At 68.6% G+C, this 16,520-nt stretch overlaps 1 protein-coding gene across 1 annotated transcript in view; it reads left to right on the forward strand.

The window, feature by feature from the left end:
• Positions 1–16,520, forward strand: part of NOTCH3 (notch receptor 3) — a 59,626-nt gene that overhangs the window by 32,123 nt on the left and 10,983 nt on the right. Inside the window, 12 exon segments of the mRNA XM_072848334.1 lie at positions 704–856; positions 2,201–2,429; positions 3,398–3,599; positions 4,524–4,677; positions 6,801–6,988; positions 8,085–8,217; positions 9,632–9,883; positions 10,554–10,666; positions 11,451–11,535; positions 11,538–11,979; positions 13,400–13,720; positions 15,479–15,627. Of these exon segments, the coding sequence (XP_072704435.1) occupies positions 704–856; positions 2,201–2,429; positions 3,398–3,599; positions 4,524–4,677; positions 6,801–6,988; positions 8,085–8,217; positions 9,632–9,883; positions 10,554–10,666; positions 11,451–11,535; positions 11,538–11,979; positions 13,400–13,720; positions 15,479–15,627 (2,421 nt within the window).

Raw genomic sequence — 16,520 nt, forward strand, 5'->3', positions numbered from 1 at the left:
CTCGAGCACCCTGACCCCCACCCCAGGCACCCTGACCCCCCATCACCCTGACCCCCCATCACCCTGACCCTCCTTGAGCACCCTGACCCCACCCCATCACCCTGTCCCCCACCCATCACCCTGACCCCCATCACCCTGACCCCCCTCACCCTGGACCCTCCTCGAGCACCCTGACCCCCACCCATCACCCTGACCCCCCATCACCCTGACCCCCATCACCCTGACCCCTCCTCGAGCACCCTGACCCCCACCCCAGGCACCCTGACCCCCATCACCCTGACCCCCATCACCCTGACCCCTCCTTGAGCACCCTGACCCCACCCCATCACCCTGTCCCCACCCATCACCCTGACCCCCCATCACCCTGACCCCCCATCACTCTGACCCCTCCTCGAGCACCCTGACCCCCACCCCGTCACCCTGACCCCCACCCATCACCCTGACCCCCCATCACCCTGACCCCCCCTCACCCTGACCCCTCCTCGAGCACCCTGACCCCCACCCCAGGCACCCTGACCCCTCCTCGAGCACCCTGACCCCCACCCCTCACCCTGACCCCCACCCATCACCCTGACCCCCCCTCACCCTGACCCCTCCTCGAGCACCCTGACCCCCACCCCATCACCCTGACCCCCCCTCACCCTGACCCTCACCCTGACCCCCACCCCATCACCCTGACCCCCACCCATCACCCCGCCCCCAGGCGAGCGCTGCCAGGAGGACGTGGACGAGTGCGGGCAGAGCCCCTGCCTGCACGGGGGGGTCTGCGCCAACCGCCCCGGCACCTTTGGGTGCCTCTGTCCCCACGGCTACGGGGGGGTCACCTGCCAGCACGACCTCGACGACTGCCACCCCGGTGAGGGGACACGGGGACCCGGGGAGGGGACGGGGACACATGGGTGCTGGGGGATGGGGGACACTGGGGGCTCTGGGGACACTGGGACGTGGGGGGGACAGGGATGCTGGGGGACTGGGGACACCACCGTGGGACGGGGGGACACTGGGGACACTGGGGACAGCAGGGGATGGGGGGGACGGGGATGCTGGGGACACTGGGGGACTGGGGACACTGGGACATGGAGGGGACAGGGATACTGGGGACACTGGGGGGACTGGGGACACTGGGACATGGAGGGGACAGGGATACTGGGGACACTGGGGGACTGGGGACACTGGGACATGGAGGGGACAGGGATACTGGGGACACCACCAGGGGATGGGGGACACTGGGGACAGCAGGGGATGGGGGGACAGGGATGCTGGGGACACTGGGACACAGAGGGGACAGGGATGCTGGGGGACTGGGGACACCACCAGGGGATAGGGGACACTGGGGACAGCAGGGGATGGGGGGACGGGGATGCTGGGGGACTGGGGGACTGGGGACACCACCAGGGGATGGGGGACACTGGGGACAGCAGGGGATGGGGGACGGGGATGCTGGGGACACTGGGACATGGAGGGGACAGGGACGCTGGGGACACTGGGACCACTGGGACACAGAGGGGACAGGGATGCTGGGGGAGCTGGGGACCTGGGGGACACCAGGGCACGTGGTGGGGCTGGGGACACAAGGAGGGGACAGGGACACTGGGGGACAGGGACATGAGGGGGACAGGGGGCTCTGGGGACCTGGGGGACACCAGGACAGTGGGGAGCCTGGGGACACCAGGGGGACAGGGACAGGGGGGCTTTGGGGACCTGGGGGACACCAGGGCACTGGGGGGGCCTGGTGACACTGGGGGTGGCTCCTGGGGACACCAGGGGGACAGGACAGGGGGGCTTTGGGGACCTGGGGTGACACCAGGGCACTGGGGGGGCCTGGTGACACTGGGGGTGGCTCCTGGGGACACCAGGGGGACAGGGACAGGGGGGCTTTGGGGACCTGGGGGACACCAGGGCACTGGGGGGGCTCCTGGGGACACCAGGGGGGACAGGGACACTGGGGGACTTGGGGACACTGGGGGTGGCTCCTGGGGACACCAGGGGGGACAGGGACACTGGGGGACTTGGCCACACTGGAGGTGGCTCCTGGGGACAGTGGGGGGGACAGGGACACTGGGGGCTTTGGGGACCTGAGGGGACACCAGGGAGACTTGGGGACAGCAGGGAGCCCGTGACCGCTGGGGAGGTGGCAATTCGAGGCGCCGTGGGGCGCCCCGCCACCCGCCGTGTCCCCTGTGTGTCCCCCGTCCCCCAGAGCCCTGCCTGAACGGGGGCACCTGCCGGGACGGGGTGGGGACCTTCTCCTGCGCCTGTCCCCCGGGGTTCGGGGGTCCCCGCTGTGACACCGAGGAGGACGAGTGCCGGAGCCGGCCCTGCCGCAACGGCGGCACCTGCGCCGACTACGTCAACAGCTTCGCCTGCGCCTGCGCCCCCGGCTGGACCGGCCGCCACTGCCAGCACAACGTCCCCGACTGCACCGACAGGTACCCATGGGTGGCCCCGGGTGGCCCCGGGTGACCGCCGGGTCAGCCCGTTCCCGTGTGATGTCCCCATCTGCGTGTGAAGGTATCGGCACCCTTGGGTGGGCTCAGGTGGTCTTGGGTGGCCCCAGGGCTCCCCATGCAATGTCCCCACCTGCATCTGGAGGTATCAGCACCCATGGGTGGGCCCAGGTGGCCCTGGGTGGCCTTGGGTGGCCCCAGGACTCCCCCTGCAATGTCCCAGTCTACATCTGGAGGTATCAGCACCCATGGGTGGGCCCAGGTGGCCCTGGGTGGCCTTGGGTGGCCCCAGGACTCCCCCTGCAATGTCCCAATCTACATCTGGAGGTATCAGCACCCATGGGTGGGCCCAGGTGGCCCTGGGTGGCCTTGGGTGGCCCCAAGACTCCCCCTGCAATGTCCCAATCTACATATGAAGGTATCAGCACCCATGGGTGGCCCCGGGTGGCCCTGGGTGGCCTTGGGTGGCCCCAAGACTCCCCCTGCCCCTGCAATGTCCCCATCTGCATCTGGAGGTATCAGCACCCTTGGGTGGCCTTGGGTGGTCCCGAGAGTCCCCATGCTCATGCAATGTCCCCATCTACGTATGAAGACATCAGCACCCATGGGTGGCCCCAGGTGGCCCTGGGTGGCCTTGGGTGGCCCCAAGATTCCCCCTACCCCTGTAATGTCCCCAAGCGCCCCCAAAGCTACCAGCACCCATGGGTGCTCCCAGACACCCCATAACTCCCTTCTCCAGCCCAACCCAACAGCACCCATGGGTGCTCCCAGATGTCCCCAAGCCTCCTCCTGCCCTACAATGTCCCCAAGCGCCCCCAAAGCTACCAGCACCCATGGGTGCTCCCAGACACCCCATAACTCCCTTCTCCAACCCAACCCACCAGCACCCATGGGTACTGGGGGGGCACCCATGGGTGCTGAGCCGTGTCCGTCCCCCCCCCACCCACCAGCTCCTGCTTCAACGGGGGGACCTGCGTGGACGGCGTCGCCTCCTTCACCTGCCGCTGCCGCCCCGGCTTCACGGGCACCCACTGCCAGCACCCACCCGACGGGTGCCGGGCGCAGCCCTGCCTGCAGGGTGGCACCTGCGTCACCGACGGGGACACCTACCGCTGCCTCTGCCCGCCGGCCTACACCGGCACCCAGTGCCAGGTGAGCGGGGGCACCCATGGGTGCGGGGGCGAGCAGCGGGCGCCCTGCGCCCACCCCCCATGGTTCCCTGGGAGTTCTCGGGCAGCCCACGGCCACCCGCCCCGCCAATGGGTGCCCCAGCACCCGCCACCCTGGGACCCCATCCCCCGTCCCCCTCCCCCCCCACCCAGTGGCACCCAAAGGTGCCCCCATGGGTGCTCCCCCCCAACCTCCCCCTTCCCCACCCTCCCCATTCCCCACCAACTGGGACCCCCAGCACCCCCCACCCTGGGACCCCATCCCCCATCCCCCGTCCCCTCCCCATCCCCTCCCCCACCAGTGGCACCCAAAGGTGCCCCCGTGGGTGCTCCCCCCACCCTCCCCAGTCCCCCACCAACCGGGACCCCCAGCACCCCCACCCTGGGACCCCATCCCTCGTCCCCCTCCCCCACCCAGTGGCACCCAAAGGTGCCCCCGTGGGTGGTCCCCCCCACCCTCCCCAGTCCCCACCAACCGGGACCCCAGCACCCCCACCCTGGGACCCCATCCCTCGTCCCTCTCCCCATCCCCTCCCCCTACCCAGTGGCACCCAAAGGTGCCCCCATGGGTGCTCCCCCCCAACCCCCCCTCCCCTTCCCCACCCTCCCCAGTCCCCCACCAACTGGCACCCCCAGCACCCCCCACCCTGGGACCCCATGCCCTGTCCCCTCCCCCCACCCAGGGACCCCATCCCCCATCCCCTTCCCCCCACACCCAGTGGCACCCAAAGGTGCCCCCGTGGGTGCTCCCCCCCCAACCCCCTCCCCTTCCCCACCCTCCCCAGTCCCCCACCAACCGGCACCCCCAGCACCCCCCACCCTGGGACCCCATCCCCCGTCCCCCTCCCCATCCCCCGTCCCCCCCACCCGGTGGCACCCAAAGGTGCCCCCACCCTGACCCCCGCAGACGCTGCTGGACCTGTGCCGCGCGGCGCCGTGCCGGCACGGGGGGCAGTGCCGGCAGTCGGGCAGCGCCGTCGCCTGCCTCTGTCCCCCCCCCTGGACGGGCAGCGCCTGCGACGTCCCCAACGTCACCTGCGCCGCCGCCGCCGCCCGCAGAGGTCAGCAGCCTCCCAGTTCGGGGTACTGGGGGCACTGGGAGGGCTGGAAGAAGCCCAGAGGTCTGGGTCCCCTCCCAGTTTGGGGTACTGGGGGCACTGGGAGGGCTGGAAGGAGCTCAGAGGCCTGGGTCCCCTCCCAGTTCGGGGTACTGGGGGCACTGGGAGGGCTGGAAGAAGCCCAGAAGTCTGGGTCTCCTCCCAGTATGGGGATACTGGGGGGACTGGGAGCCCAGAGGTCTGGGTTCCCTCCCAGTTTGGGGCTAGTGGGAGAACTGGGAGGTGTTAAGAACCCCAGACGTGTGGGTCCCCTCCCAGTTTGGGGCTACTGGGAGGACTGGGAGGTGTTAAGAACCCCAGACGTGTGGGTCCCCTCCCAGTTTGGGCCTACTGGGAGAACTGGGAGGTGTTAAGAACCCCAGACGTGTGGGTCCCCTCCCAGTTTGGGCCTACTGGGAGAACTGGGAGGTGTTAAGAACCCCAGACGTGTGGGTCCCCTCCCAGTTTGGGCCTACTGGGAGAACTGGGAGCCCAGACGCGTGGGTCCCCTCCCAGTTTGGGCCTACTGGGAGAACTGGGAGGTGTTAAGAACCCCAGACGTGTGGGTTCCCTCCCAGTTTGGGGCTACTGGGAGGACTGGGAGCCCAGACGCCTGGGTCCCTTCCCAGTTTGGGCCTACTGGGAGAACTGGGAGGTGTTAAGAACCCCAGACGTGTGGGTTCCCTCCCAGTTTGGGGCTACTGGGAGGACTGGGAGGTGTTAAGAACCCCAGACGCGTGGGTCCCCTCCCAGTTTGGGCCTACTGGGAGAACTGGGAGCCCAGACGCCTGGGTCGCCTCCCAGTTTGGGGCTACTGGGAGAACTGGGAGGTGTTAAGAACCCCAGACGCGTGGGTCCCCTCCCAGTTTGGGCCTACTGGGAGAACTGGGAGGTGTTAAGAACCCCAGACGCGTGGGTCCCCTCCCAGTTTGGGCCTACTGGGAGGACTGGGAGCCCAGACGCCTGGGTCCCTTCCCAGTTTGGGCCTACTGGGAGAACTGGGAGGTGTTAAGAACCCCAGACGTGTGGGTCCCCTCCCAGTTTGGGCCTACTGGGAGAACTGGGAGGTGTTAAGAACCCCAGACGCGTGGGTCCCCTCCCAGTTTGGGCCTACTGGGAGAACTGGGAGCCCAGACACCTGGGTCGCCTCCCAGTTTGGGGCTACTGGGAGAACTGGGAGGTGTTAAGAACCCCAGACGTGTGGGTCCCCTCCCAGTTTGGGCCTACTGGGAGAACTGGGAGGTGTTAAGAACCCCAGACGTGTGGGTCCCCTCCCAGTTTGGGCCTACTGGGAGAACTGGGAGGTGTTAAGAACCCCAGACGCGTGGGTCCCCTCCCAGTTTGGGCCTACTGGGAGAACTGGGAGCCCAGACGCCTGGGTCGCCTCCCAGTTTGGGGCTACTGGGAGAACTGGGAGGTGTTAAGAACCCCAGACGCGTGGGTCCCCTCCCAGTTTGGGCCTACTGGGAGAACTGGGAGGTGTTAAGAACCCCAGACGTGTGGGTCCCCTCCCAGTTTGGGCCTACTGGGAGAACTGGGAGGTGTTAAGAACCCCAGACGCGTGGGTCCCCTCCCAGTTTGGGCCTACTGGGAGAACTGGGAGCCCAGACGCCTGGGTCGCCTCCCAGTTTGGGGCTACTGGGAGAACTGGGAGGTGTTAAGAACCCCAGACGCGTGGGTCCCCTCCCAGTTTGGGCCTACTGGGAGAACTGGGAGGTGTTAAGAACCCCAGACGTGTGGGTCCCCTCCCAGTTTGGGCCTACTGGGAGAACTGGGAGGTGTTAAGAACCCCAGACGCCTGGGTCCCTTCCCAGTTTGGGCCTACTGGGAGAACTGGGAGCCCAGACGTGTGGGTCCCCTCCCAGTTTGGGCCTACTGGGAGAACTGGGAGGTGTTAAGAACCCCAGACGCGTGGGTCCCCTCCCAGTTTGGGCCTACTGGGAGAACTGGGAGGTGTTAAGAACCCCAGACGTGTGGGTCCCCTCCCAGTTTGGGCCTACTGGGAGAACTGGGCGGTGTTAAGAACCCCAGACCCCTGGGCGGGTGCTCCCCTCCGGCCTCAGTTTCCCCCTCCCCTCCCCCCCCAGGTGTCCCCCTGGCCCAGCTCTGCCACGGGCGCGGGCGCTGCGTGGCCGCCGGCACCGCCGGGCACCGCTGCCTGTGCCAGGACGGCTACGCCGGCGCCTACTGCCAGAGCCCCCGCGACCGCTGCCAGCCCAGCCCCTGCCGCCACGGCGCCGCCTGCCGCAGCTACGGCGGCGGCTACGAGTGCGAGGTGGGTGCCCGGGGGGCCCGTGGGTGCTGCGCGAGGCTGTGCTGGGGTGGGGGGGGGGGGTGCCCGGTGGTTTGGCAGCCCGGTGTCGCCCGACCCCGGCTTTCCCATCAATGGGGTGCTGGGGGTGCGTGGGCACCCATAGGTGCGAGCACCCTGCACCCTGGCTCCCCATAAGCTGGGTGTCTGGGCACCCATAGGTGCGAGCACCCTGCACCCTGGTTCTCCATAAGCTGGGTGCGTGGGCACCCATAGGTGCGAGCACCCTGGTTCCCCACAAGCTGGGTGCAGCAGCACCCATAGGTGCAAGCACCCTGGTTCTCCATAAGCTGGGTGGGTGGGCACCCATAGGTGCAAGCACCCTGTCTCCCCATAAGCTGGGTGCGTGGGCACCCATAGGTGCGAGCACCCTGCACCCTGGTTCCCCATAAGCTGGGTGTGTGGGCACCCATAGGTGCAAGCACCCTGGTTCCCCACAAGCTGGGTGCAGCAGCACCCATAGGTGCGAGCACCCTGGCACCCTGGTTCCCCATTAGTTGGGTGCGTGGGCACCCATAGGTGCGAGCACCCTGCACCCTGGTTCCCCACAAGCTGGGTGCAGCAGCACCCATAGGTGCAAGCACCCTACACCCTCTCACTCTGATCCCCACAAGCTGGGTGCGTGGGCACCCATAGGTGCAACCACCCTGCACCCACCCTCCCCCAGGCTGGGGACACCCATCTCCCTCCTGCCACCAAGGGTGCCATCACCCTAGCATGGTGGCACCCTAGCATACCTCCACCCTGGAGCACCCATGGGTGCTCTCCCTCCCCAACTGCTGCGTTTGGGGCTCAGCTGAGCCTTTTGGGGTGCCTGAGCACCCCAGGGTGCCCGTCTCCCCCCTCAAGCCACTGAGGGTGGCATCACCCTGGCACGGGTGTCCCTTGGGTGACGGGTGCCTCCACCCCAGCTCACCCATGGGTGCTCTCCCTACCCAACTGGAGCTCAGCCGACCCTTTCGGGGTACCCTCGAGCGCCCGGCACCCACCGGACCGTAACCCCTGAGGCTGGGGCGGTGGTCCGGAGGTGACGGGGCACCCATGGGTGCTGTCCCCGCAGTGCCCGCCGGGCTACGTGGGCCGGGAGTGCGAGGTGGAGGTGGACGAGTGCCAGTCGCAGCCCTGCCAGAACGGGGGCACCTGCATCGACCTCGTGGGACGTTACCTCTGCTCCTGCCCCCCCGGCACCCTGGGTGGGTGCTCGGGGACCGGGCGGGTGGCCCCTGGCCCCCTGGGCCAGCGTCTGGGGGGGGCGGTGGGAAATGGGTCCCCTGGCCCCGTGGCCATGGGTGCTGGTGGGAAGGGATCTCGTGTTCTCGTGTCTTTGGGTGGTGGTGGGAAGGGACCTCGTGTTCTTGTGTCCTTGGGTGCTGGTGGGAAGGGACCTCATGTCCCCACATCCTTGGGTGCTGGTGGGAAGGGACCTCATGTCCTTGTGTCCTTGGGTGCTGGTGGGAAGGGACCTCGTGTCCCCACGTCCTTGGGTGCTGGTGGGAAGGGACACCCTGTCCCCATGTCCATGGGTGCTGGTGGGAAGGGACCTCATGTCCCCATGTCCTCGGGTGCTGGTGGGAAGGGACCTTGTGTCCCCATGTCCTTGGGTGCTGGTGGGAAGGGACCTCATGTCCCCACATCCTTGGGTGCTGGTGGGAAGGGACCTCATGTCCTTGTGTCCTTGGGTGCTGGTGGGAAGGGACCTTGTGTCCTTGTGTCCTTGGGTGCTGGTGGGAAGGGACCTCATGTCCCCACGTCCATGGGTGCTGGTGGGAAGGGACACCCTGTCCCCACGTCCTTGGGTGCTGGTGGGAAGGGACACCCTGTCCCCACGTCCTTGGGTGCTGGTGGGAAGGGACCTCGTGTCCCCATGTCCATGGGTGCTGGTGGGAAGGGATCTCGTGTCCCCACGTCCTTGGGTGCTGGTGGGAAGGGACACCCTGTCCCCACGTCCTTGGGTGCTGGTGGGAAGGGACACCCTGTCCCCACGTCCTTGGGTGCTGGTGGGAAGGGACCTCATGTCCCCATGTCCATGGGTGCTGGTGGGAAGGGACCTCATGTCCCTATGTCCTTGGGTGCTGGTGGAAAGGGACCTCATGTCCTTGTGTCCTTGGGTGCTGGTGGGAAGGGACCTTGTTTCCTTGTGTCCTTGGGTGCTGGTGGGAAGGGACCTCATGTCCCCATGTCCCCATGTCTGGGTGGGCAGCAGGATGGGACCCCATGTTCCCATGCCCAGGGTGGCAGCAACCAGGGTCCCCATGTCCCCACCCCAGGGTGGCAGCCATCAGTGTCCCCGTGTCTCCATCCCACGGTGGCAGAGGTCCAGGTCCCCATGCCCCATCCCGTGGTGGCACCCATCAGGGTACCCATGTCCCACCCCATGCTGGCACCCATCAGAGTCCCCACGTCCCCACCCCATGGCGGCAGCAACCAGGCTCCCCAAGTCCCACCCCATAGTGTCACCCATCAGGGTCCCCACATCCCCACCCCACGGTGGCACCCATCAAGGTCCCCACCCCTTGGTGGCACCCATCGGGGTGCGTGTGTCCCCCCCATGGTGGCACGGCTCCAGGTGGGTCCCCCACCCACCCGGTGACGTCCCCGTCCCCGCAGGCGTCCTCTGCGAGATCAACGAGGACGACTGCGCCCCCGCGCCCGGCACCCTGGCACCCAAGTGCCTCCACAACGGGACCTGCCTGGACGGGGTGGGGGGCTACGGCTGCGCCTGCCCCCCCGGCTACACCGGCACCCGCTGCGAGGGGGACGTCAACGAGTGTCACAGCCGGCCCTGCCACCCCCCCGGCACCCTGGCGTGCGTGCAGGGTGCCAACGCCTACCGCTGCCTCTGCCAGCCCGGCTTCACCGGTGGGTGCTGCCACGGGGGGGCTGCGGTGGGTGCTGGGGTGGGGGGGACAGGGGGGCTGTGCCAGTGGGGTGCCATAGTGGGTGCCGGGGTGGATGGGGGACATGGGGGGGCTGTGCCAGGTGGGTGCTAGGTGGGTGCCAAGGTGGGTAGGTGGGTGCCGGGGTGGGTGGGGGACACGGGGGGCTGTGTCAGGTGGGTGCCAGGGTGGGCAGTGGGGTGCCAGGGTGGGCGAGGGACATGGGGGCTGTGCCAGGGTGGGTAGGTGGGTGTCAGGGTGGGCAGGGGACACAGGGGCCGTGCCAGGTGGGTGCTGGGGGGTGTCAGGGTGGGCAGGGGACATGGGGGGCTGTGCCAGGGGGTGCCAGGGTGGGTGCCGGGGTGGGCAGGGGGTGTCAGGGTGGGTGGGGGATGGGGGCTGTGCCGGGTGGGTGCTAGGTGGGTGCCAGGGTGGGTAGGTGGGTGCTGGGGTGGGCAGGGGACATGGGGGCTGTGCCAGGTGGGTTCTGGGGGGCCAGGGCGGGTGGGGGACACGGGGGGCTGTGCCGGGTGGGTGCCAGGGCGGGCAGGGCCCATCCGCGCCGTGCTGGGGGTGCCGTGCCGGGGGTGCAGCGCCCTGTGCCCCCCCGGGGTCTCTGCGCCCCCGACCCCGGTGTCCCCGTCCCCCCCCAGGTCGCCGGTGCCAGAGCCCGGTGAGCCCCTGCCAGGCCCTGCCCTGCCGCCACGGCGGGCGCTGCCAGCCCGACCCCGGGGACCCCCGCGGCTACGCCTGCCGCTGCCCACCGGTGAGCCAGGGGCACCCACCAGCACCCACCAGCACCCACCAGCACCCACCCCACCCAGCTGGGGGCTGGGGTGCTCTGGGGTGGCGCTGGGTGGGCAGTGGGCCTGGGGGAGTGGGTGCTGGGGGTGGCATGGGGTGGGTGCAGGCGGTGCCGTGGGGATGGGTGCTGGGTGCTGGGGGTGCTGGGGTGGTACAGGGGGCGGGGGCTGGGGGTGGGGGGGTGGGGGTGGCATGGGGTGGGTGCACCCAGAGCCATGGGGATGGGTGCTGGGGTGGTACAAGGGGGCGGGGGCTGGGGGTGGGTGCTGGGGGTGGCACTGGGTGGGCAGGGGGCTGGGTGCACCCGGTGCCATGGGGATGGGTGCTGGGGTGGGCAGGGGCTGGGTGCTGGGTGCTGGGGGTGCTGGGGTGGTACAGGGGGCAGGGGCTGGGTGCTGGGGTGGTACAGGGGGCAGGGGGCCGGGGGGTGCTGGTGGGTGCTGGGGTGGCACAGGGTGGGCTGGGTGCTGGGTGCTGGGGGTGCTGGGGTGGTACAGGGGGGCAGGGGGCTGGGGGGGTGTGGGGGCTGGGGGGTGGCACGGGGTGGGTGCACCCAGAGCCATGGGGATGGGTGCTGGGGTGGCACAGGGTGGGCTGGGTGCTGGGTGCTGGGGGTGGCACGGGCTGGGTGCACCCAGAGCCATGGGGCTGGGTGCTGGGGGTGCTGGAGTGGGCAGGGGCTGGGTGCCCATCACCCCCCACCACCTCTGGGTGCCCCCCACCCTGACCCCCCCCCCTCTCCCCAGGGCTTCAGCGGCACCCACTGCGAGAGCCGCCCGCCCTCCTGCCGGGACCTGGCCTGCGCCAACGGGGGCACCTGCCTGCCCTCCCCGCCGGCCCCCGCTGCCTCTGCCCCCCGGCTTCGGGGGTCCCCAGTGCCACCCCCGATGTCACCAACGTCACCTGCCCCCCCAGCGCCTGCCTCCACGGCGGCACCTGCGTCCCCTCGCCCCGGCCCCCCTTCACCCGCTGCCTCTGCCCCCCGGGTTTCGGGGGTCCCCGATGCCGAGAGGGTCCCCACCCCCCCCCCGAGCCGGAATGCGAGGGGGGGTGCGGGGGGAAAGCGGGGGATGGGGTTTGTCACCGCGAGTGTAACACCCCCGGGTGTCAGTGGGACGGGGGGGACTGTTCCCTCTTGGTGGGGGATCCTTGGGGACACTGCGGGGTCCCCGAGTGTCCCCCCCTTTTCAACAACAGCCGCTGCGACCGGGGCTGCGACAGCCCCCACTGCCTCTACGACAACTTCGACTGCCGCCCCCCCCACAGGGCCTGCAAGTGAGTGTCCCCGGGTCACCCCTGTCCCCGGGTCACCTCCTGTCCCCACGGGTCACCTCCTGTCCCCGCGGGTCACCCCTGTCCCCATGGGTCACCTCCCGTCGCCCCCCCCCGTGGCACTATATGCTGCCATGTGGCACTATGTGCCCCCGTGTGTGTCTCTGTCCCCCCCCATGTGTCCCCATGTCCCTAAGGTCCCCTCTGTGTCCCCTCCTGTGCCCCAGTGTCCCCATATGTCCCCCATGTCCCTAATGTCCCCCAAACCCCCACGTCCCCCATAGGCTCCGATGTTCCCCCTGTCCCCCTGCATGCCCCCATGTCCCCCAAACCCACTGAGTGTCCCCATGTCCCCCAATGTGCCCCAATGTCCCCCATGACCTTTAATGTCCCCCAATGTCCCCACATCCCCCGTGTCCCCCAATGTCCCTCCCACGTCCCCCCACGTCCCCACGTCCCCCATGTCCCCACATCCCCCACTTCCCCCACGTCCCCACATCCCCCACGTCCCCACATCCCCCACGTCCCCCACGTCCCTCCATGCCCCCCAATGTCCCTCCCATGTCCCTCCCATGTCCCCACATCCCCACGTCCCCCACGTCCCCCACGTCCCCACATCCCCCACGTCCCCACGTCCCCCACGTCCCTACGTCCCTCCATGCCCCCAATGTCCCTCCCATGTCTCTCCCATGTCCCCACATCCCCCCACGTCCCCACGTCCCACGTCCCCCACATCCCCACGTCCCCACGTCCCCACGTCCCCCACGTCCCTACGTCCCTCCATGCCCCCGATGTCCCTCCCATGTCCCCACATCCCCCACGTCCCCCACGTCCCCACATCCCCCATGTCCCCCCACATCCCCCATGTCCCCACATCCCCCACGTCCCCCACGTCCCCCACGTCCCCACATCCCCCACATCCCCCACGTCCCCACATCCCCCACGTCTCCCCACATCCCCCACGTCCCCACATCCCCCCATGTCCCCCATATCCCCCATGCCCCCACATCCCCCACGTCCCCACGTCCCCACGTCCCCACGTCCCCCACGTCCCCACATCCCCCCATGTCCCCCATGTCCCCCACATCCCCCCATGTCCCCACATCCCCCACATCCCCCACGTCCCCACGTCCCCACGTGCCCCACGTCCCCACATCCCCCACATCCCCCACGTCCCCACGTCCCCACGTCTCCCACATCCCCACGTCCCCACATCCCCCACGTCCCCCACGTCCCCACGTCCCCACATCCCCCACGTCCCCCACGTCCCCACATCCCCCATGTCCCCCACATCCCCACGTCCCCACATCCCCCCATGTCCCCCACATCCCCCATGTCCCCACATCCCCCACGTCCCCCATGTCCCCCACGTCCCCACATCCCCCGCCCCCCGGCCCCCCCACCCACCGCTGCCCCCCCGCAGCCCCGTCTACGAGCAGTACTGCTCCGACCACTTCGCCGACGGGCGCTGCGACCAAGGCTGCAACAGCGAAGAGTGCGGTTGGGACGGGCTGGACTGCGCCCAGGAGGTCCCCGAGGCGCTGGCCCGGGGGGTGCTGGTGGTCACCGTCCTGCTGCCCCCCGAGGAGCTGCGTCGGACCAGCGCCGCCTTCCTCCAGCGGCTCAGCGCCATCCTGCGCACCTCCCTGCGCTTCCGCCTCGATCCCGACGGCAACTACATGATCCAACCCTACTATCGACCCCAACGGCTGCGGAGGAGAGAGGTGGCCCCCGAGGTCATCGGGTGAGCGGGGAGGGTGGGGACGGTGGGGGTGGGTGGGATGGGTCAGGGGACGTGGGAGGTGTGGGGGGGTGGTGGTGGGTGGGGGACGTGGGATGGGGATGGTGGCCGTGGGTGGGATGGGTCAGGGGGACATGGGGACATGGGATGGGGATGGTGGGGCTGGGGGACGTGGGGGACATGGCATGGGGCTGGGGGTGCTGGGTGGCATGGGGGACATGGGGGATGGTGGTGCTGGGTCCCATGGGTCATGGGGCCATGGTTGCTGGGTGCCGTGGGACTTGCGGCCATAGGGCCACGGGTGCTGGGTGTCTTGGGCCATGGGGCCATGGGTCCCATGGGTCAGGGGTCCATGGTTGCTGGGGGCCATGAGCCATGGGGACATGGGTGCCATGGGTGCTGGGTGTCTTGGGTCATGGGGACATGGGTGCCATGGGCACTTGGTGACTTGGGTCGTGGGGACATGGGTGCTATGGGCGCTGGGTGTCTTGGGTCATGGGGACATGGGTGCCATGGGCGCTGGGTGTCTTGGGTCATGGGGACATGGGTGCCATGGGTGCTGGGTGACTTGGGTCGTGGGGACATGGGTGCCATGGGTGCTGGGTGTCTTGGGTCATGGGGACATGGGTGCCATGGGCACTTGGTGACTTGGGTCGTGGGGACATGGGTGCCATGGGTGCTGGGTGACTTGGGTCATGGGGACATGGGTGCCATGGGCACTTGGTGACTTGGGTCGTGGGGACATGGGTGCCATGGGTGCTGGGTGACTTGGGTCATGGGGACATGGGTGCCATGGGCACTTGGTGACTTGGGTCGTGGGGACATGGGTGCCATGGGTGCTGGGTGACTTGGGTCATGGGGACATGGGTGCCATGGGCACTTGGTGACTTGGGTCGTGGGGACATGGGTGCCATCGGCGCTGGGTGTCTTGGGTCATGGGGACATGGGTGCCATGGGCGCTGGGTGTCTTGGGTCATGGGGACATGGGTGCCATGGGTGCTGGGTGACTTGGGTCGTGGGGACATGGGTGCCATGGGTGCTGGGTGACTTGGGTCATGGGGACATGGGTGCTATGGGCGCTGGGTGTCTTGGGTCATGGGGACATGGGTGCCATGGGCACTTGGTGACTTGGGTCGTGGGGACATGGGTGCCATGGGTGCTGGGTGACTTGGGTCATGGGGACATGGGTGCTATGGGCGCTGGGTGTCTTGGGTCATGGGGACATGGGTGCCATGGGCGCTGGGTGTCTTGGGTCATGGGGACATGGGTGCCATGGGTGCTGGGTGACTTGGGTCATGGGGACATGGGTGCCATGGGTGCTGGGTGACTTGGGTCGTGGGGACATGGGTGCCATGGGTGCTGGGTGACTTGGGTCGTGGGGACATGGGTGCCATGGGTGCTGGGTGACTTGGGTCGTGGGGACATGGGTGCCATGGGCACTTGGTGACTTGGGTCATGGGGACATGGGTGCCATGGGTGCTGGGTGTCTTGGGTCATGGGGACATGGGTGCCATGGGTGCTGGGTAACTTGGGTCATGGGGACATGGGTGCCATGGGCGCTGGGTGTCTTGGGTCATGGGTGCCGTGGCTCACGGGTCCATCGGGGCCATGGCTTGTGCGGCCACGACTGCCGCATGCCCTGAGCCACGGGTGCTGGGTATCCTGAGCCACGGGCCCACGCGTGCCGCAGTTCCTGGGTGCCGCGGAGCCGCAGGTCCCCCGTGTCCCTCTGACCCCCCCTCCCTGCTGTCCCCCCGGCAGCTCGGTGGTGACGCTGGAGATCGACAACCGCCTGTGCGCGCAGGCGTCCGACAAGTGCTTCCCCGACACCCGCAGCGCCGCCGACTACCTGGCCGCCCTCTCCGCCCTGGAGCGTCTCCAGTTCCCCTACCCCATCAAGGCCGTGCGCGGTGAGGGACATCCCGGTGGCCCTCGGGGACGAGGTCCCTGCGGTGGGGAGGGTGACCCGATGATGGCTGCAAGGGGTGGGGTGTCCTGGTGTGGGGATGGGGGTGACCAATGGGGTGTCCCGGTGGTGAGGGCGGGCCTCCGTATGTGGCACGTCCCCAACTTATGGAGGGGGTGACCTTGTCCCTGACATGCGACGTGTCCCTGACGGGTGGGGTGTCCTGGTGGTGATGGTGTCCTCCATACATGGGGTGTCCCCAACATGCTGGGTGCCCCCCTGGTGGCTTCACCCTGATGTTGTCCCCAACAGGTGGGTGCCCCATGGTGGCATCACCATGACGGTGTCCCCAACACACTTGGTGCCCCCATGGTGGCATCACCCAGATGGTGTCCCCAGCACGTGGGTGTCCCATGGTGGCATCACCATGACGGTGTCCTCAACATGTGGGTGCCCCATGGTGGCATCACCCAGATGGTGTCCCCAGCATGTGGGTGCCCCATGGTGGCATCACCATGACAGTGTCCCCAGCATGTGGGTGCCCCATGGTGGCATGACCATGACGGTGTCCCCAGTACACTTGGTGCCCCCATGGTGCCAGCTCCGTGATGGTGTCTCCAACACATGGGTGCCCCACGGTGGCATCACCCTGGTGGTGTTCGCAACATGTTGGGAGTCCCATGGTGGCATCACCATGATGGTGTCCCCAGCACGTGGGTGCCCCACAGTGACATCACCCTGATGGTGTCCCCAGCATGCTTAGTGCCTCCATGGTGGCATCACCGTGACAGTGTCCCCAGCACGTGGGTGCCCATGGTGGCATCACCATGACGGTGTCCCCAGCACGTGGGTGCCCCATGGTGGCATCACCATGACGGTGTCCCCAACACACTTGGT

Source organism: Ciconia boyciana, chromosome 31 (assembly GCF_034638445.1).
Source record: "Ciconia boyciana chromosome 31, ASM3463844v1, whole genome shotgun sequence".
NCBI classification, from domain to species: domain Eukaryota; kingdom Metazoa; phylum Chordata; class Aves; order Ciconiiformes; family Ciconiidae; genus Ciconia; species Ciconia boyciana.